General features: G+C 42.3%; 1 protein-coding gene across 1 annotated transcript in view; it reads right to left on the bottom strand.

The window, feature by feature from the left end:
* Window positions 1-22,125, bottom strand: part of LOC121540237 (centrosome-associated protein 350) — a 74,122-nt gene extending 51,997 nt beyond the window's left edge. Inside the window, 1 exon segment of the mRNA XM_045207622.1 lies at window positions 22,083-22,125. Within this exon segment, the coding sequence (XP_045063557.1) occupies window positions 22,083-22,125 (43 nt within the window).
* Window positions 22,126-23,161: the final 1,036 nt, after the last annotated feature.

The following is a 23,161-nucleotide window of genomic DNA, read 5'->3' as shown; positions in this document are numbered from 1 at the left end:
GGTACCTTCAGGCTCTGATCAGTCCCTACACCCAAACGAGGGCATTGCGTTCATCCACCTCTGGCCTGCTGGCTCCCCTACCTCTGCGGAAGCATAGTTCCCGCTCAGCCCAGTCAAAACTGTTCGCTGCTCTGGCACCCCAATGGTGGAACAAGCTCCCTCACGACGCCAGGACAGCGGAGTCACTCACCACCTTCCGGAGACATTTGAAACCCCACCTCTTTAAGGAATACCTGGGATAGGATAAAGTAATCCTTCTACCCCCCTTACCCCAACCCACCCCCCCCAAAAAAAATAAATAATAATAATTGTAAAGTGGTTATCCCACTGGCTATAAGGTGAATGCACCTATTTGTAAGTCGCTCTGGATAAGAGCGTCTGCTAAATGACGTAAATGTAAATGTAAATGTTTGTTTAGCTGTCCACATGCTTGGCAGAGTTCCAGGAGCATGTTCACGCGATACTGCTGTCTATCCAGTGCGCACTGAGTGCTAGTGCGGAGGCATAGTAATCCCAGTAAAACCAGATATAGAAAGATGGCAGCAACCACGAAACGGCGTATGTAAACGTGAGTAGATAACATTGAAAACAATGGCCATCCATCTTGGATGCTGTCTCTAGTTCATATAAACCTCAGTGGCAGTGCCATTGAGGCTATCTCCATTTTAAAGTAGTCAATTTTCTTATTTTGTGTTTGAAAAAAGTGTAAAGCTAATATTGGTGATTTAGCGCCACCTGCAGTGCTAGAGTCCTGAACCAAATCTTGTGTGTGATTCATTTATTGTGGCCGAGTACATATTACCTCAATTACCTCGACTAACCGGTACCCCCCTGTATATAGCCTCCCTACTGTTATTTTATTTTACTGCTGCCCTTTAATTATTAGAATTTTTTTTTTTACTTAACACTTTTTTTTTCCTTCTTAAAAACTGCATTGTTGGTTAAGGGCTTGTAAGTAAGCATTTCACTGTAAGGTGGCAAATAAAATGTGATTTTGATTTGATTTGATTTGATATAGCTTAAAGCCATTTACAAACCATAGCACACTATTTCAAAAATGTTTGTCCCATGCACAAGTTCAGTGAAATGCTTGAAGAAAAAGATAATGCTCTGATCATTGGCTGATCGCTCCCAATCCGTAGGAAGCCCCACCCAGTTGACAACTTTAAAGAGCACACTGTTTTGGCCTGGCTTTTTAGCTTGCTCATTACAAATGCAAAGAAACCATGAGTGAGAACTGTTTTGGGGGTGTGGTTTGATGTGGGTGTGATATCGCAAACAGCCACCATGCCAACCGCGTGATGCAGCATGACAACGTGAACGTGATTGGTCAAGAATCCCAAGCGCAGAGTGTTATGAATTTCCTACAGTCGTTTCACAGATAGAACAATTTTGGCCCACCTACATTTTTTCTGGCCCTGACATCAAAAGATTTCTGCCTATGCCACTGACTCAGAGCTGACCAAAGTTACCTTGCCAACTCCTCAAACTAGGTACATAGTCGAGGGCTCTGGCCCGGAGACTTATTTCTACAAGGCTCTGCCTCAGCAATCTCCTATCTCAGGTCACTCTGATAAAATAAGAGAAACGGCACACATTTAGATCAGACACACAAACGACAGAATGGTTAGATACAGTGGTTAGGTACTGACATATATCAGAGAGGAAGAGGCTAAATATTATCTATATATAGATTATCTTTGCATATACTAAGATTTCATTTGAGAAATGTCCAACTATAGTAGCTAGGAAATTTTAAAGAAAGAGTTATAGTACCCTCTACTGGATGAACATCCATCCATCCACCCTTCCTTCCAACAAGGACATTATTCTTGTTGTATACAGTCGTGGTCAAAAGTTTTGAGAATGACACAAGTGTTGGTCTTCACAAAGTTTGCGGCTTCAGTGTTTTTAGATATTTTTGTCAGATGTTACTATGGTATACTGAAGTATAATTACAACTATTCCATAAGTGTCAAAGGCTTTTATTGACAATTACATTACGTTTATGCAAAGAGTCAATATTTGCAGTGTTGACCCTTCTTTTTCAAGACCTCTGCAATCCGCCCTGGCATGCTGTCAATTAACTTCTGGGCCACATCCTGACTGATGGCAGCCCATTCTTGCATAATCAATGCAGTTTGTCAGAATTAGTGGGTTTTTGTTTGTCCACCGCCTCTTGAGGATTGACCACAAGTTCTCAATGGGATTAAGGTCTGGGGAGATTCCTGGCCATGACCCAAAATTACGATGTTTTGTTCCCCGAGCCTACTTAGTTATCACTTTTGCCTTATGGCAAGGTGCTCCATCATGCTGGAAAAGGCATTGTTCGTCACCAAACTGTTCTTGGATGGTTGGGAGAAGTTGCTCTCAGAGGATGTGTTGGTACCATTCTTTATTCATGGCTGTGTTCTTAGGCAAAATTGTGAGTGAGCCCACTCCCTTGGCTGAGAAGCAACCCCACACATGAATGGTCTCAGGATGCTTTACTGTTGGCATGACACAGGACTGATGGTAGCGCTCATCTGGTCTTCTCCGGACAAGCTTTTTTCCGGATGCCCCAAACAATCGGAAAGGGGATTCATCAGAGAAAATGACTTTACCCCAGTCCTCAGCAGTCCAATCCCTGTAGCTTTTGCAGAATATCAGTCTGTCCCTGATGTTTTTCCTGGAGAGAAGTGGCTTCCTCGCTGCCCTTCTTGACACCAGGCCATCCTCCAAAAGTATTCGCCTCACTGTGCGTGCAGATGCACTCACACCTACCTGCTGCCATTCCTGAGCAAGCTCTGCACTGGTGGTGCCCTGATCCCGCAGCTGAATCAACTTTAGGAGACGGTCCTGACGCTTGCTGGACTTTCTTGGGCGCCCTGAAGCCTTCTTCACAACAATTGAACCTCTCTCCTTGAAGTTCTTGATGATCCGATAAATGGTTGATTTAGGTGCAATCTTACTAGCAGCAATATCCTTGCCTGTGAAGCCCTTTTTGTGCTAAGCAATGATGACGGCACATGTTTCCTTGCAGGTAACCATGGTTAACAGAGGAAGAACAATGATTTCAAGCACCACCCTCCTTTTAAAGCTTCCAGTCTGTTATTCTAACTCAATCAGCATGACAGAGTGATCTCCAGCCTTGTCCTCGTCAACACTCTCACCTGTGTTAACGACAGAATCACTGACATGATGTCAGCTGGTCCTTTTGTGGCAGGGCTGAAATGCAGTGGAAATGTTTTTTGGGGATTAAGTTCATTTTCATGGCAAAGAGGGACTTTGCAATTAATTGCATTTCAGCCGATCACTCTTCATAACATTCTAGAGTATATGCAAATTGGCATCATAAAAACTGAGGCAGCAGACTTTGTGAAAATTAATATTTGTATCATTCTCAAAACTTTTGACCACAACTGTAGGTAAAACCTTATGCCAGATCAGCAAAAAAGGATGAACAGAGTAGTTTAACAGTAGTTTAATCCAATAGGGCCCTTCTAGAGAAATGTGACATTTGAAATGAAATATGTTTGTTAATATGGGTGATTGTTAATGGGACAGTTGATAGTTACAACATTCAAAGTAGTATTAGTAGTTTTAAAGATAATATAAGAAAACATAACTGGTGCACATTCATGTTATAAATGTATCGTTCTATTTAGTTTTAGTTTAAATTAGTTTCACGTTTTATTAGTCGTATGTACTGGATACAAATATAATACACCATCCGACGAAATGCTTACTTGCAGGTTCCTTCTCGACAATGCAACAACGAAATGAAATAAGAAAATATAAGAAACAAACATAAAGTAAATGGCTCAGTAGAATAGAATAAACATTTAAGCATAAGTATAATACAGGAAGCACAATTTATAGTCCAATATTTACACATGTTTTGGGGAAGGATGGATTGGGGGGCAAGTGTTTAAATTGTGTAGTATTTAGCATAATAATAAGAGTCTGGTAGCAGCAGTTGTGAGTGTGTGGATGAGTGGATGTCTGTGTGGGTGTGAGTGTGTGTGTGAGTGAGTGCATGTGTTCAGTCCAGTTCAAGTGTTCATCAGTCTGATGGCTTGATCCGAAATTGTGGTTGGAGGCTTCGTATGGAGGGTGTGACGCAATTGCGGAGCCTCCGGAGGCATGCAGAGGCCAAATCAAGCTCCGTACAGCATCGCTGTGCACCTCTCAAATTTTGTATCAATGCTGAGGGCTCTGTATAGACCCCTTTCTGTGTTTGCAAACATTGCCACACGAGGGTGATGCGTGCAAGTTGGTGGCAGAACATTGGGGAGTTCTTATAGAATGCCAGCAAAAAAGCCTCTATTTACTGTACATGTTGCTTATGAGTGCATTTCACACTACTTTTGGATTATAATTGGATTTTAAGAGCCGATTTATGCTTGATTTGAAAATGTGGTCGGAGGCGTTGTATGGATGGTGTGACGCAATTGCAGAGCCTCTGGAGGCATGCAGAGGCCAAATTGAGCTCTGTACCGCATCACCATGCGCCTCAAAAATGTTGTAACAATGCAGAGGGCTACGTATAGCTCCGCATTGACATGATTGGTTGACGGTAGGTGAGGGCGGGAGGTCCTGTATAAACACAAACTCACTTCCTTGACAACTGAATGCCCTGACTTCTGCAGAGGACATATCACTGTAAATGCTGCATGGCCAATGCAGATGTCGGATTGACCATAAAGTATTCACGCCTTGACTTTTTCCACATTTTGTTTTGTTACAGCCTGAATTTAAAATTGATTAAATTTACATTTTGTGTCACTGGCCTACACACAATACCCCATAATGTCAAAGTGGAAATATATTTTTATAAATGTTTATAAATGTATTAAAAATGAAAAGCTGAATGTCTTAAGTCAATAAATATTCAACCCCTTTGTTATGGCAAGCCTAAATAAGTTCAGGAGTAAAAATGTGCTTTTCAAGTCTCCTGAGTGGCGCAGTGGTCTAAGGCACTGCATCGCAGTGCTAACTGTGCCACTAGAGATCCTGGTTAGAATCCAGGCTCTGTCGCAGCCGGCCGCGACCGGGAGACTCATGGGCGGCGCACAATTGGCCCAGGGTCGTCCAGGGTAGGGGAGGGAATGGCCGGCAGGGATATAGCTCAGTTGATAGAGCATGGCGTTTGCAATGCCAGGGTTGTGGGTTCGATTCCCACGGGGGGCCAGTATAAAAAAATATGTATTCACTAACTGTAAGTCGCTCTGGATAAGAGCGTCTGCTAAATGACTAAAATGTAAATGTAATAATAAGTTGCACGGACACACTCTGTGTGCAGTAATAGTGTTTAGCATGATTTTTGAATGACTAACTCATCTCTGTACCCCACACATAAAATTATCTGTAAGGTTCCTCAGTTGAGCAGTGGATTTCAAACACAGATTCAACCACAAAGACCAGGGAGGTTTTCCAACGCCTCTCAAAGAAGGGCACCTATTAAAGAAAAAAAGCAGACATTGAATATGCAGGCCTCCTGTAGCTCAGTTGGTAGAGCATGGCGCTTGCAACGCCAGGGTTGTGGGTTCGATTCCCACAGGGGGCCAATATGAAAAATGTATGCACTAACTGTAAGTCGCTCTGGATAAGAGCGTCTGCTAAATGACTAAAATGTAAATATCCCTTTGAGCATGGTGAAGTTATTAATTACACGTTGGATGGTGTATCAATACACCCAGTCACTACAAAGATACAGGCGTCCTTCCTAACAGTTTCCAGAGAGGAAGGAAACCGCTCAGGGATTTCAGTTACAGAGTTGAATGGCTCTAATAGGAGAAAACTGAGGATGGATAAACAACATTGTAGTTACTTCACAATACTAACCTAATTCACAGAGTGAAAAGAAGGAAGCCTGTACAGAATAAAAATATTCCAAAATATGCATCCTGTTTGCACCAATGTGGCAAAGCAATTAACTTTTTGTCCTGAATACAAAATGTTATGTTTGGGGCAAATCCAATACAACACATTACTGAGTAACACTCTCCATATCTTCAAGCATAGTGGTGGCTGCATCATGTCATGGGTATGCTTGTCATCATTAAGGACTGGGAAGTTTTTCAGGATAAAAAAGAAACGGAATGGAGCTAAGCACAGGCAAAATCCTAGAGGAAAACCTGGTTCAGTCTGCTTTCCGCCTGCAGATACAGTAATTTGTATACAGCATGAAGATAGGGGAACTTGGTGGAAGCAGCATTGGCAGCCATTACAGGTGTGAATCATTTTGAATAGGGTGAGCATTGTGGTGGCAGCATCATGTTATGTATATGACTGTTACCGGCAGGGGCTGGGGAGTATGTTAGGATCAAAATAAATATGAAAGGCGCAAAGGACAGGTAAAAAGTATTCTGAAAACCTAACCCTGTGATAGAGTTGTATTTTTCAGCGGAACAATTACACAAATTCTAAAGCCAAAGATACACCAGAATGGCTTTCCAAGAGGTGTTGAGTGTTCCTGAATGGTCTAGTAGTCTCAGTCCTGACCTAAATCTGCTTGAAAATCAGTGACAAGCATTGAATATTGTAGTCCATCAATGATTCCCAAACTAATTTACTGAGCATGAGTAATTTTGACAAAAACAATGGATATGTTCTGCAAGGTTAGTATAATCTTATTCAAAATGATTTACAGCTGTAATGGCTGCCAAAGGTGCTTCCACCAAGTATTAACTCTGGGGTGTAAAGACATACGCAATCAATACATTTTCATTTCTTTATTGATTAGGGTTAGATCTATAGGAAAAAAATCTAATTTGATCCCTTTTTAGATGTAATTTTAAGGCAGGAAAATGTGAAGTGTTAAAGGGGTGTGTAAACTTTCACTAGCAACTGTATGAAGGAGCATGCAAACGCATTCCCCTCCCCATGAAGGTCATTATCATATTTTTTTTTTTTACAATTGATATCAACAATTCTAATTATTGATATACTTTTTCATCATTATTGATATACAAAATACAATTTATATAAACAATTCAATTAATATATGTTAAAACGGCTTTCCATACCAGGATAGCCTACTGCTAAATGTCTGGTATTATGTGGCATGTGTTAATTTCACTCTTTGGTCCCTATGGCATTGGAGTGCATAAAGAGAAAATATGATAAATTGTTTTAACACGAGAGAGATTGCTCAAAGGAGAGTCATGAATTGAACATAGAAACGAATGACTAAGAATTATGAGCCTTTTAAAACCAAAACCAACTGGGCAAAAACAGGTTGAATCGAAGTTGTTCATGTCATTTCAACCCCCCCAAAAAATAAATATGATGACGTTGAATCAACATGGAAAACTGATTGGATTTGCAAAAAGTAATCAACATAATGGCATTTCATATTTTTTATTTTACCTAAATCCAATGACATGGTGACACTTTTTGTTGATTTCACGTTGAATTCACGTTAGTTGATAACTCAACCAAATTTAAATCAAAACTAGACGTTGAACTGACGTCTGTGCCCAGTGAGAAGCATATGCTTTAACCTGCATTTTCTATAGGCTACACTCCGTTGCTTGTTCATAGGGTAGGTCTAAAACACACAGGGCAATTACAAAAAGTGAATTTTGAATTACTAATAAGATGTTGAAATATAATAATTAACAACTGGCCCATGGCCACTATTGTATGTCTATTACATTAGGCTATATGAACAATGTGGTGGCAGTAAATTATTCATATTCTTAAATTGGCAAATGCACTGTGACTCTCGCGGTCCCCCTGTGGTGAACAAACCTGAATGACTCCGTGAAACTCAGCAGACAGTCAATCTCTCATTCAGTATATCCGCCCGGCTCTATCTTTCCACTCACAACAAGGACATTATTCGATGAACATGAACGTTACCTAAGAACACTTTGTTTTTTTGAGGAATCGAAGAAAAAAAATGGAGAGACAGCCATTATCTTTAGGTAAAATTGTATTATATGTTTTTCTTTCAATACTGTCGTTTCAGTTAGAATGAAATGGGAAGGCATAACCTGTTAGAATGTTGTACTTGTAGCTCTATCGACTACCAATTTCACAGCGGTTTTCGGAAGTCATAATATATTTTTAGCTTTGTGCATGTTTCCCATCTGAAAGCATAGGAAAGATACGTTTTTGTCATGGAGAGTGTAAACAGACAACTTTTGCATTGCGTGGACAGTCGGTTACAAGGATGAGTCCAGGCAGGTTTTTCATGGATTCATATTACATTTCTTAGTTTAGAATCAAAATTGAAGAGCCCTGGCTGTATCACTTCGGTGAGGTTTCAGAGCTTGATGTGCTACCGGAGGGAATTGTGTAATGATTTTGGTTGGCAACCACTAGACATTCTAAAAACATTGTATGGGGTCTGCAATTGTAAGTGTTTGACGGGGTTTGTTGGAGCATTTTCGTCTTCTAATGGATTGGACAAACTACCTGTCATGAGATGTATCCAATAAGTAACTGCGCCTGTTTACGCATGGGCGGCAAGCGCAATTTAGACATCTGGGCTACATCTCAATGGATCTGCCAAATTGTAGGGTAGGCTACCCTACCCTCCCATTTGGCCTGGTTGACTCCCCTTCATGGACGTCACCTCACTTGCTCTAGTTTAGATTTAGATCCCTGTAATATGGATATCTTCCATACGGGGTTCTAGCGCGATGAGCCCATAGAGTCAATATAAGTAGAAATGTGTAAAAATGTCCATTCTTTAATCCTTTCCTTGTATCTTTGTTTGTCCCGTGTAAATGCGGCCTTTTCTTCGGGTGCTGAAATTCATTGATTGTATGTGACGTCTGTCAAACTGCGCCCCATAATCCACTGTTTTCCAATAGAGTAGGAAGTTGGGACACCACTCGATACTTTTATAAATATCCACTATTTTACGCTTACTGTGTACCTGTACTTGTCTTGATTGTTATAGAGTTGGCCGTTGGATTTGAAATTCATATTTTTTATAAAATAAAAAAAACATTCTATGCGTCCCCTGCCCAAACTAAAAATGTCTGCAGTCCAATGACTGACTGCTACTTCCCTGTTAACAAACAACGGCACCCTAGGCGTGTCAAGTAAAATCCTGCTTTTATCAAAAACGATGCATTTCTTCATCCAAAGCAAATCTCGCAGTTACACAGGACAAACACAGGTACAAGGAAATCATTAAAGAATGGACATTTTTATAAGTATCAATTAAATGTAGTCGGAGGTACACTATAAACTCAGCTAAGACCTCACAGGAACAGGTGTAAACTGTATGTTAAAGAGAAACTGCCCCTAAAAACCAACTTCTCATTTAGAAAACAGCATAGATTCTACTGTCAAAATTTACTACAAATTGTAAATAGGATATTTTGTGAGACTTGTGGTTGTGATTGCATCACAACATAAATGAAGGTTGGGTTAGTTTCAATCCTCCCCACAGCTGGCTGCACACATGTAATCATCAATTTGGAATGCAGCTGCACATGACCTGATCATATACTGAAGAAAAATATAAACACAACAAGTTCAAAGATTGTACTGAGTTACAGTTCATATAAGGAAATCAGTCAATTGAAATACATTCATTAAGCCCTAATCTATGGATTTCACATGACTGGGAATAGAGATATGCATATGTTGGTCACAGATACCTTTAAAAAAAATTAGGGGCGTGGATCAGAAAACCAGTCAGTGTCTGGTGTGACCACCATTTGCTTCATGCAGCACAACACATCTTCTTTGCATAGAGTTGATGAGGCTGTTGATTGTGGCCTGTGGAATGTTGTCCCACTCCTCTTCAATGGCTGTGCGAAGTTGCTGGATATTGTCGGGAACTGGAACACGCTGTCGTACACGTTGATCCAGAGCATCCCAAACATGATCAATGGGTGACATGGCTGGTGAGTGTGCAGGCCATGGAAGAACTGGGACATTTTCAGCTTCCAGGAATTGTGTACAGATCCTTGCAACATGGGGCCATGCAGTATCATGCTGAAACATGAGGTGATGGCGACGGATGAATGGCACGACAATGGGCCTCAGGATCTCGTCACGATATCTCTGTGCATTCAAATTCCCATCGATAAAATACAATTGTGTTCATTGTCCATAGCTTATGCCTGCCCATACCATAACCCCACTGTCACCATGGGGCACTCTGTTCACAACATTGACATCAGCAAACCGCTCACCCACACGACACCATACACGTGGTCTGTGGTTGTGAGGCCGGTTGGACGTCCTGCCAAATTCTCTAAAATAACGTTGGAGGCGGTATATGGTAGAGAAATTAACATTAAACTCTCTGGCAACAGCTCTGGTGGACATTCTTGCAGTCAGCATGCCAATTGCACGCTCCCTCAAAACTTGAGACATCTGTGGAATTGTGTTGTGTGACAAAACTGCACATTTTAGAGTGGCCTTTTATTGTCCCCAGCACAAGTTGCACCCGTGTAATGATCATGCTGTTTAATCAGCTTCTCAATATGCCACACCTGTCAGGTGGATGGATTATCTTGGCAAATTAGAAATGTTCACTAACAGGGATGTAAACAAATTTGTGCACAACATTTGAGAGAAATAAGCTTTTTTTGCATACGGAACATTTCTGGGATCTTTTATTTCAGCTCATGAAACATAGAAGCAACACATATACTGAGCAAAAATACAAATGCAACATGTAAAGTTTTGGTCCCATGTTTAGTATAATAATAAGCCTATTCAAACCCTATGGGCACCTATAGATCTGGATTGGATAGGTGTATGCAATATGGTGGTATACAGTAACTCCATCTTACCCTCTGCCACTGCAGACACCTATCCTCTCAGATCTCCAGTGCCTATGTTACGGGTTGATTGGCATTCAGATTGTGTCTGCAATTATGTTCATGAGCCCAGGTTGACGACCACGGTTATGGGAGGAGGCAAGAATCAACATAACTGCTCTTTATCCCTATTTTTAAAGTTGAAGTTACGCATCATTACAGTTCGGTTTGCTTGTATTTTAGGCCAGGGAGAGAATGGAGGGTAGTTGAGATAAGATTGGACAGTGGAGTAGTCTAAGAATCCTGTCCAAATCCAATGAGCAGTGAGTCACCTGCTTCCATTCACTTCACTTTGCACCTAGTGCTTCTTCAGCTTCTGAAGTCATTATGTAGAAATGGCCTTGTACTAGCGCCACTGTTCAGTCCAGCTTGCGTGCTCTCAAAAGTACAACCTATTTTAGTAATGTTCCAAACATGGCCAAGTGCTTACGTAACTGTCTGTGTTTTTAAAAGATACTTTGTTTTGGTCATACTTTTCAAAGGACTTCATGTTTCAGCGAGTAGAGTGTTTCATGATGAGTGCATTAACCCAAACTTTACCCACATTCATTAAATAGTCTTAATAACGAAGGAGGCACAAACTAGATAAACTTAAGCGCCAGAGTGTGGGAAGAGAACTGAAAAATATGGGTTGTTTATGAATTCGAAGGACCAATAAAAAGGGATAAAAAACGTAGGTGCTGGATTTTAGGCCGGTAGCAACCACCACAAGGTGTCAGTTCAGAACACGAGGAAGCAGTAATTCCAGTTCAAGGGTTTAATGAAGATCCACACACACACACACATACAGTGGGGAAAAAAAGTATTTAGTCAGCCACCAATTGTGCAAGTTCTCCCACTTAAAAAGATGAGAGAGGCCTGTCATTTATATCATAGGTACATGTCAACTATGACAGACAAAATGAGAAAGAAAATCCAGAAAATCACATTGTAGGATTTTTAATGAATTTATTTGCAAATTATGGTGGAAAATAAGTATTTGGTCAATAACAAAAGTTTCTCAATACTTTGTTATATACCCTTTGTTGGCAATGACACAGGTCAAACGTTTTCTGTAAGTCTTCACAAGGTTTTCACACACTGTTGCTGGTATTTTGGCCCATTCCTCCATGCAGATCTCCTCTAGAGCAGTGATGTTTTGGGGCTGTCGCTGGGCAACACAGACTTTCAACTCCCTCCAAAGATTTTCTATGGGGTTGAGATCTGGAGACTGGCTAGGCCACTCCAGGACCTTGAAATGCTTCTTACGAAGCCACTCCTTCGTTGCCCGGGCGGTGTGTTTGGGATCATTGTCATGCTGAAAGACCCAGCCACGTTTCATCTTCAATGCCCTTGCTGATGGAATGAGGTTTTCACTCAAAATCTCACGATACATGGCCCCATTCATTCTTTCCTTTACACGGATCAGTCGTCCTGGTCCCTTTGCAGAAAAAACAGCCCCAAAGCATGATGTTTCCACCCCATGCTTCACAGTAGGTATGGTGTTCTTTGGATGCAACTCAGCATTCTTTGTCCTCCAAACACGACGAGTTGAGTTACCAAAAAGTTCTATTTTGGTTTCATCTGACCATATGACATTCTCCCAATCTCTTCTGGATCATCCAAATGCACTCTAGCAAACTTCAGACGGGCCTGGACATGTACTGGCTTAAGCAGGGGGACACGTCTGGCACTGCAGGATTTGAGTCCCTGGCGGCGTAGTGTGTTACTGATGGTAGGCTTTGTTACTTTGGTCCCAGCTCTCTGCAGGTCATTCACTAGGTCCCCCCGTGTGGTTCTGGGATTTTTGCTCACCGTTCTTGTGATCATTTTGACCCCACGGGGTGAGATCTTGCGTGGAGCCCCAGATCGAGGGGAGATTATCAGTGGTCTTGTATGTCTTCCATTTCCTAATAATTGCTCCCACAGTTGATTTCTTCAAACCAAGCTGCTTACCTATTGCAGATTCAGTCTTCCCAGCCTGGTGCAGGCCTACAATTTTGTTTCTGGTGTCCTTTGACAGCTCTTTGGTCTTGGCCATAGTGGAGTTTGGAGTGTGACTGTTTGAGGTTGTGGACAGGTGTCTTTTATACTGATAACAAGTTCAAACAGGTGCCATTAATACAGGTAACGAGTGGAGGACAGAGGAGCCTCTTAAAGAAGAAGTTACTCCTGAGTGGCGCAGTGGTCTAAGGCACTGCATCGCAGTGCTAACTGTGCCACTAGAGATCCTGGTTCGAATCCAGGCTCTGTCGCAGCCGGCCGCGACCGGGAGACTCATGGGCGGCGCACAATTGGCCCAGCGTCGTCCAGGGTAGGGGAGGGAATGGCCGGCAGGGATGTAGCTCAGTTGATAGAGCATGGCGTTTGCAATGCCAGGGTTGTGGGTTCGATTCCCACGGGGGGCCAGTATATATAAAAAAAAAATGTATTCACTAACTGTAAGTCGCTCTGGATAAGAGCGTCTGCTAAATGACAAAAAAAATAATTGTTACAGGTCTGTGAGAGACAGAAATCTTGCTTGTTTGTAGAGGAGCCTCTTAAAGAAGAAGTTACAGGTCTGTGAGAGCCATAAATCTTGCTTGTTTGTAGGTGACCAAATACTTATTTTCCACCATAATTTGATAAATAAATTCATAAAAAATCCTACAATGTGATTTTCTGGATATTTTTTTCTCAATGTCTGTCATAGTTGACGTGTACCTATGATGAAAATTACAGGCCTCTCTCATCTTTTTAAGTGGGAGAACTTGCACAATTGGTGGCTGACTAAACTTTTTTCCCCCACTGTACATACAACACCACTCTCTCTGATAATAATTGTGGTTCTGTAAAGAAAAGAGGAGAACTTAGGCTATAACACAGTATGGGAAAAATATGCCTATTTGCATGTCAACAACTAAACAGGCTATGTGGACCCAAACACATTAAATATGTACAAAGAACAATAGAGCAATGTAGAAATATCTACACATTATAAAACAACATAATAAGCATGAGCGATCTACATTCGAAAATAGCCTAGCACCACAGACAAATGCTAACAAACGCTAATCGCTAATAAGCATGCTAAATAGTAATGCATTCCGGATGATAATGCTAACGCTAGTGGGAGTAGGCAAGATAGCTAGCTAACAAGTTTAACACAAATGGTACATATTTACAACAGACTCAGGATTTTGGCACTTACATTTAGCTGCACGCACAATAAACATCAGAACAAAAAGCAATTTCTTCTAAGGAGGTGGAATAAGCAAGAGATAAAAACAGGTTTGTCATCAGAATGGAAACTACAGACTGCCTGAGGCCCTGCCTGGTCGGGTATTATCCTAAGTCCCAGGAAAAAAGGCTGCTGATTGGCTAATAAAATTATGAGGATTGGCGTGACCTTATTCCAATAGAAAAACCTAAAGAAAGTTTGGGTCTTGGAAAGGAGATGAGCTGGACGTTTTTACAAGAACCTTTCCAACACAATAAGAGAGGTGGGTAAAAGCAATGATTACCACAGCTAGACAGAGGAGGATAAATCCTTTAAAGACAATACAATGAATTAAGCTAGGACTTCTAAAAACTCAATCTAATAACTTTATAAAGTCCCATCTAAAGCACTGAAAATCCAATTAAGTGCAGGCCATATTCATTAAAAAACAAGTCACTGTTGTAGATATTATTCAGACTTTGCATAACATTATCTGTTTCAAAATATGCATAAGTACATTTGTAGCATTATGATAGTATCTTTGTTTACCAGCTACTGATACGTGTGTAGTGATGTGGTAATTAAATTCAGAATTTTAGCTATAGCATGTTTACTTTGAGGTCTGCTAAGGTTGACAGCAAAGCAATAGCTAGAATAATTTGTGTTTGGATGGAAGATGACAGTCCTTTAGGCTCAGTGTGCTTATTGAGTAAGCTTCATCACTGCACAGCCCTCTCTTTTTAACCTGGGGTCAAACCTTCCACTTCTCCTGATTGTTGCAAGATGAAATAAAACAGACTACTCTTAAGTGTTTAAGGCTGTGTCTAGACTTGACAGTCCATGCAGCTTTAGTATTCGAGTTCTGATCATGGAAGTCCGAACGCGTCATGCGTCTACCGTATCCACAGTGTGTCCGAATTCCCTTTTCCCACGCTAAATTCAAATGCCAGAATGCATTCTACAAATGGTGGAATTAGATAAATATGATAACACAACAACAACTGAGAGCAGTAGCTAACTACTGTAGCTAACTAGCCAGCTAACCTCTGTAGCTGGCCAGCAAGCTAGCAAGCAATGCTAAAGGGATCGCAAACGGGTTAGCATAACTCTAGCCAAACAAAAAATAGTTTTTCTAAATATTAACTAGCTGGCTAGCATTTATGAGGCCAGCAAACACGTTCCTCACACGCAAGGAACGTATTTCCTACAACGTTTTAATGAAAAGGTGCCTGTCGGTCCCAAAACACATGTTTTCTAGAGACTTGTGCGAAGAGTGCTGATGACGTTGCCCACTGTATGCACTTTCGGTAGCCTGATTGGGTCCAGACTGAGGAGAAATCCACACATAATGCCTCCCTGACCACGTCCTGAAGTGGTCAGCCAGATCTGAACACAATCAGACCAGGAAGCGACTTTTCAATGCGATCTTCGTATTCTGATTGCAGAAATCGCATGTAAGTGTCAAGTGTAGACACAACCTAATTGTAATGCATTTAAGAAGGAGAACAGAAGACCAATGGCTTCACATTGACAGCAGTGAAAATATCGCACTTTGGGATTATTGGCGTTGATTATTATTTGTCAAGTTCATGTTTGGTTTCATGTTTTGACCATACACTGTTTGTCCTGGTGATAATTAGAATCTCTAAATGTGCTAATTAAAGTCACTTGTGATGAGAGAAGACATCAGGAAGTTGAGCAATGTGTTTTCACCCTGCCAGTTAAGTCGCTAAACAAAGTTTGTGAGATCAGACAGATGGCTTTCTCAGAGGCCATTTCCATGGTCCCTTCAATCCAAGGACAAACCTAAGCACACTCTACCATAAAACAGAGTCCTGAGACTACTCAAAAAGTATAAACAGTTGCCCTCTTTCATTCAAGTTAGAACATTCAACTTTAATAGATTAGGCAGTTTTTATTCAAGAGTGTACTTTAGTAGGCCATTTCTCAAAAATGTGGCCTATGCATTTCTTAGTGGAAGACATTATACAAACAGATCTGTTTACAGAGAGTATTTAATTGATACAGTTCTTCTCTCTTCTATCCTCGAAGCAATACTGAAAAATGACTTATTTTAAAAGCACAGCATGCTGCTTTTGGCTCGTGTTGCCTGATTCTGTAGCATAGCCAGTTTACAGTTTACATTTTTATAAATAAAGAGCCTCCCCATGCCTCCTCCCTTCACCACTCCCCATGGCTAAGCTAACCAAAATGTTCACTGTGTCGCCATCCATATGTGTGAACCCTGACAGATGTGGGATTAGGGGTGTAAAACATAAATCAGAAATCCAATTGAGTACTTATTAATTTGAGTATTTATTGCCTTAGAGCAGTAAAGCAAGACTTTATTGTGAGAACTCCTGGACAGAAATAGCTTGTGTTTTATTGTAGGGTTGATTGCATCAGGACCTATTGGTACCGGTAACGTGATTTGTCATGGTGTTATAAGACACTAGGTGTGTATATGTCCGCTTAGTTCCGGTTGTGATAGTTTTAAAGTCAGCTCAAATTGAAGGTAGTCAATGAAAAGCTCAGCAACCGCATCTCAAAATACAACATACAACCTTATTTTCCAATATGTTCTATGCTGAGCATTATGGTTTCCAAGATGGCGAAGTAGTGCAGTCCTGTTTCTGTCGTGTGTCTGTAAATAGCCTGTAAATACCCTGTTTTTTTGTATTTTTCGTACATATTTCCCTATCAGACTTTTCATCCTTCTACAAAATATACTTTCCTGCAACCCGCCTCACTCAATGTGGAACGGATTCTATTATTGACTTACCTTTTATCTAGAATCTAGAATCTCCAGTTGAAACTAGCTAGCCAGCTAACTAGCTACTTGCTATTAGCCACAGCTAGCGGTGTTTCACCCAGATCATTGGATTTTTTCCGCGGGATTAATTTTAATCACTGGACATTGATCACCGGATATTCGGCCAGTCTGCACAGCGCGTTATCGACCCAGAACATATCAGTTTTTCTGCCGGAATCACTGATTCTCTGGACCTTTAACTCCGGATTCATCGCTACCAGCTGGCTACAACAACAACAAAACGGACGCTGTGGTCTGGCTAATCATCCCGAGCTAGGCCCATCTCCCGGCTATCTACCTCTCTATCAACCGGACGGGACCACCTAGTGTTGACACGGAGCCCCGCCGATCCTACACGACTGGTCTGCCGACGAAATCGTCTGATGTGGTTACGACGTTAACCACGAAGATTCCATCCATCTGCTAGCCCTGGCCCGTTAGCACATGTTATCCGTGGCCTCTTACTCACTAAACTGAACTAGCTACTGAACTAGCTACTTGCTATTAGCCACAGCTAGCGGTGTTGCACCCAGAATATTGGATTTTTTTTCCGCGGGATTAATTTTTAAATCACTGGACATTGATCACCGGATATTCGGCCAGTCTGCACAGCGCGTTATCGACCCAGAACATATCAGTTTTTCCGCCGGAATCACTGAATTCACTGGACCTTTAACTCCGGATTCATCGCTACCAGCTGGCTACAACAAAACGGACGTAGCACACGCTAGCCGTGGCCTCTTACTCACTAGCGCTTCACCACCGGACCTTATGATAACTCAGCTATACAGCTGATATCTGCTGGACTGTTCCTTTTTACGGTACTACATCCTGTTTATGTTTAGCCTCAGCCCAAACATGGTTAGTTTATTGTTGTTTCGGTTATTTCTAATTGTACTATATCACTGTAGACCCCCAGCCTAGCTAAACCTGCCTTAGTTAGCTCCTTTGTCCCTCCGCCCATACACTCAGAGACCGACTCAATTGATGCCTCTAGAGATACTATCTCTTTCATTGTTACCCAACGCTTAGGTTTACCTCCACTTTACTCATATCCTTCCATATCCTTGTCTGTACATAATGCCCTGAATCTTTTCTATAACACCCGGAAATCTGCCCCCCTTTATTCTATGTACCCATCGCACTAGAAGACCAGTTCTTAAAGCCTTTAGCCGTATCCTTATTCTAGTCCTCCTCTGTTCCTCTGGTGATGTAGAGGCTAACCCAGGGCCTGTAGCCCCCCAGTATCACTCCTACTCCCCAGGAGCTATCATTTGATGACTTCTGTAATCGCAAAAGTCTTGGTTTCTTGCACATAAATATCAGAAGTCTACTTCCTAAGTTTGAGTTATTCACTGCGTTAGCACACTCTGCCAACCCTGATGTTCTAGCAGTGTCTGAATCCTGGCTCAGGAAGGCCACCAAAAATTCTGAAATTTCCATCCCCAACTATAACATTTTCCGTCTAGATAGAACTGCCAAAGGGGGGTGGAGTTGCAATCTACTGTAGAGATAGCCTGCAGAGCTCTATCATACTATCCAGGTCTGTGCCCAAACAGTTTGAGCTTCTACTTCTAAAAATCCACCTTTCCAGAAATAAGTCTCTCACTGTTGCCGCTTGCTACAGACCCCCCTCAGCCCCCAGCTGTGCCCTGGACACCATATGTGAATTGATTGCCCCCATTTATCCTCTGAGTTTGTACTGCTTGGTGACCTAAATTGGGATATGCTTAATACCCCAGCCATCCTACAATCCAAGCTAGATGCCCTCAACCTCACGCAAATTATCAACGAACCTACCAGGTACAACCCTAAATCCTTAAACATGGGTACCCTCATAGATATCATCCTGACTAACATACCCTCTAAATACACCTCAGCTGTCTTCAACCAGGATCTCAGCGATCACTGCCTTATTGCCTGCGTCCGTAACGGGTCTGCGGTCAAACGACCACCCCTCATCACTGTCAAACGCTCCCTAAAACACTTTAGCGAGGAGGCCTTCCTAATTGACCTGGCCCAGGTATCCTGGATGGATATAGATCTCATTCCGTCAGTAGAGGATGCCTGGTTGTTCCTTAAAAGTAATTTCCTCTCAATCTTAAATAAACATGCCCCATTCAAAAATACAGAACTAAGAACCGATATAGCCCCTGGTTCTCCTCAGACTTGACTGCCCTTGACCAGCACAAAAACATCCTGTGGCGTACAGCATTAGCATCAAATAGCCCCCGCGATATGCAACTTTTCAGGGAAGTTAGGAACCAATATACACAAGCAGTCAGGAAAGCAAAGGCTAACTTTTTCAAACAGAAATTTGCATCCTGTAGCACTAACTCCAAAAGGTTTTGGGACACTGTAAAGTCCATGGAGAATAAGAGCACTTCCTCCCAGCTGCCCACTGCACTGAGGCTAGGAAACACTATCACCACCGATAAATCTACAATAATCGAGAATTTCAACAAGCATTTTGCTACAGCTGGCCATGCTTTCCATCTGGCTACCACTAACCCGGCCACCAACTCTGCACCCTCTGCTGCAACTTGCCCATGCCCCCCCCGCTTCTCCTTCACACAAATTCAGACAGCTGATGTTTTGAAAGCGCTGCAAAATCTGGACCCCTACAAATCAGCTGGGCTAGACAATCTGGACCCTTTCTTTCTAAAACTAGCCGCCGAAATTGTCGCAACCCCTATTACTAGTCTGTTCAACCTCTCTTTCATAACGTCTGAGATCCCCAGAGATTGGAAAGCTGCCGCGGTCATCCCCCTCTTCAAAGGGGGTGACACCCTAGATCCAAACTGCTACAGACCTATATCCATCCTGCCCTGCCTTTCGAAAGTATTCGAAAGCCAAGTTAACAAACAGATCACCGACCATTTCGAATACCACCGTACCTTCTCCGCTATGCAATCCGGTTTCCGAGCTGGTCACGGGTGCACTTCAGCCACGCTCAAGGTCCTAAACATTATTATAACCACGATTGATAATAGACAGTACTGTGCAGCCGTCTTCATCGACCTGGCCAAGGCTTTCGACTCTGTCAACCACCGCATTCTTATTGGCAGACTAAATAGCCTTGGTTTCTCAAATGACTGCCTCGCCTGGTTCACCAACTACTTCTCAGATAGAGTTCAGTGTGTCAAATCGGAGGGCCTGTTGTCTGGACCTATGGCAGTCTCTATGGGGGTGCCACAGGGTTCAATTCTTGGGCCGACACTTTTCTCCGTGTATATCAATGATGTCGCTCTTGCTGCTGGTGACTCTCAGATCCACCTCTACGCAGACGACACCATTTTGTATACATCTGGCCCTTCATTGGACACTGTGTTAACAAACCTCCAAACGAGCTTCAATGCCATACAACAATCCTTCAGTAGCCTTCAACTGCTCTTAAACACTAGTAAAACTAAATGCATGCTTTTCAATCGAACGCTGCTAGCACCCGCCCACCCGACTAGAATCACCACTCTCGACGGGTCTGACCTAGAGTATGTGGACAACTACAAATATCTAGGTGTCTGGTTAGACTGTAAACTCAACTTCCAGACTCACATAAAGAATCTCCAATCCAAAGTTAAATCTAGAATCGGCTTCCTATTTCGCAACAAAGCCTCCTTCACTCATGCTGCCAAACATGCCCTCGTAAAACTGACTATCCTACCGATCCTTGACTTCGGCGATGTCATTTACAAAATAGCCTCCAACACTCTACTCAGCAAATTGGATGTAGTCTATCACAGTGCCATCCGTTTTGTCTCCAAAGCCCCATACACTACCCACCACTGTGACCTGTACGCTCTTGTTGGCTGGTCCTCACTACATGTTCGTCGTCAAACCCACTGGCTCCAGGCCATCTATAAATCACTGCTAGGCAAATCCCCGCCTTATCTTAGCTCATTGGTCACCATAGCAGCACCCACCCGTAGTCTGCGCTCCAGCAGGTATATCTCACTGGTCATTCCCAAAGCCAACACCTCCTTTGGCCGCCATTCCTTCCAGTTCTCTGCTGCCAATGACTGGAACGAATTGCAAAAATCTCTGAAGCTGGAGACTCTTATCTCCCTCAATAACTTTAAGCATCAGTTGTCAGAGCACCTTACCGATCACTGCACCTGTACACAGCCCATCTGAAATTAGCCCACCCAACTACCTCATCCCTATATTGTTATTTATTTTGCTCTTTTGCACCCCAGTATCTCTATTTGCACATCATCTCTTGCACATCTAGCATTCCAGTGTTAATACTATTGTAATTATTCTGCACTATAGCCTATTTATTGCCTTACCTCCATAACTTGCTACATTTGCACACACTGTATATATATTTTCTGTTGTATTTCTGACTTTGTTTTTTTTTACCCCATATGTAACTCTGTGTTGTTTTTATTGCACTACTTTGCTTTATCTTGGCCAGGTCGCAGTTGTAAATGAGAACCTGTTCTCAACTGGCTTACCTGGTTAAATAAAGGTGAAATAAAAAAATAAAAAAAATGGTGGCATAATAGTGTTTGTGAATCCACAGTATATGTTGTGTAGATAATGTTGCTATAACATGAACATTTACTAACCTGATGCTCTATGCTCTTCGCGTTTCCTCTAATTATTTGGACCTAATCATTAATGTTTTTCTGTGGGTTTTAATGTCTACTGGTCATCGTGTTATGTGCCATGGTGACAAACAAACAGCAGTATCTGAGTGGGTCACAGACCTTTTCTTTTCACCCTCTGCAGAAAGACTGACAGAAAATAGTAACATTTTATGAGACCTTTCACTGTAAGAGAGTTAACCTTCTGAGTCTGATTGTAAAGGAACTAAACTGCATTGATGATACAGCTGAACCTTGCTCACCTTTGAGCACAATACATCTAGGGAGCTGAAAGATACATTTGCACTGAATTCACTGTGTGAATCAGGGGCATTGCAATGATCTGACAGTTCATCAGGAAGTGAATAGGGGATGTTGTTCCCACTGTGACTATTAAAACCTACCCAAACCAAAAACCGTGGCTAGATGGCAGCATTCGCGCAAAACTGAAACTGTGAACCACTGCATATAACCACGGCAAGGTGACTGAATATAGTTGAATACAAACAGCGCAGTTATGCCCTCCGTAAGGCAATCAAACAGGCAAAACGTCAGTACAGAAGTTGAGTCGCAATTCAACGGCTCAGACACAAGACGTATGTGGCAGGGACTCCAGACAATCACGGACTACAAAGGGAAAACCAGCCACGTCTCGGACACCGACGTCTTGCTCCCGGACAAGCTAAACACCTTCTTCGCCCGTTTTGAGGATAACACGGTGCCACCGACGCAGGCCACTCCCGAGGACTGTGGGCTCTCGTTCTCCATGGCCGACATGAGTAAGACATTTAAGCGTGTTAACCCTCGCAAGGCTGTCGACTCAGACGGCATCCCGAGCCGCGTCCTCAGAGCATGCGCAGACCAGCTGGCAGGAGTGTTTACGGACATATTCAATCTCTCCCTATCCCAGTCTGCTGTACCCACTTGCTTCAAGATGTCCACCATTGTTCCTGTACCCAAGAAAGCAAAGGTTTTGTGAAGTGCACCAGTCCCTCCTGCAGCAAAGCACACCCACAGCATGATGCTGCCACCCCCGTACTTCACGGTTGGGATGGTGTTCTTTGGCTTGCAAGCTACCCCCTTTTTCCTCCAAACATAACGATGGTCATTATGGCCAAACAGTTCTATTTTTGTTTCATCAGACCATAGGACATTTGTCCAAAAAGTACAATCTTGTCCCCATGTGCAGTTGCAAACCATAGTCTGGCTTTTTTATGGCGGTTTTGGAGCAGTGGCTTCTTCCTTGCTGAGCAGCCTTTCAGGTTATGTCGATATAGGACTCGTTTTACTGTGGATATAGATAGTTTTGTACCTGTTTCCTCCAGCATCTTCACAAGGTCCTTTGCTGTTGTTCTGGGATTGATTTGCACTTTTCGCACCAAAGTACGTTCATCTCTAGGAGACAGAACACGTCTCCTTCCTGAGCGGTATGACAACTGCGTGGTCCCATGGTGTTTAGACTTGCGTACTATTGTTTGTACAGATGAACTTGGTACCTTCAGGCGTTTGGAAATTGCTCCCAATGATGAACCAGACTTGTGGAGGTCTAGAATTATTTTTCTGAGGTCTTGGCTGATTTCTTTTGACTTTCCCATGATGTCAAGCAAAGAGGCACTGAGTTTGAAGATAGGCCTTGAAATACATCCACAGGTACACCTCCAATTGACTCAAAGTATGTCAATTAGCCTATCAGAAGCTTCTAAAGCCATGACATCATTTTCTGGAATTTTCCAAGCTGTTTAAAGGCACAGTCAACTTAGTGTATGTAAACTTCTGACCCACTGGAATTGTGATACAGTGAATT

The sequence above is a fragment of the Coregonus clupeaformis genome, chromosome 26 (assembly GCF_020615455.1).
Source record: "Coregonus clupeaformis isolate EN_2021a chromosome 26, ASM2061545v1, whole genome shotgun sequence".
Classification (NCBI taxonomy): domain Eukaryota; kingdom Metazoa; phylum Chordata; class Actinopteri; order Salmoniformes; family Salmonidae; genus Coregonus; species Coregonus clupeaformis.
Note: the sequence above shows the minus strand (reverse complement) of the source record. Positions and strands in the feature narration are given on the sequence as shown.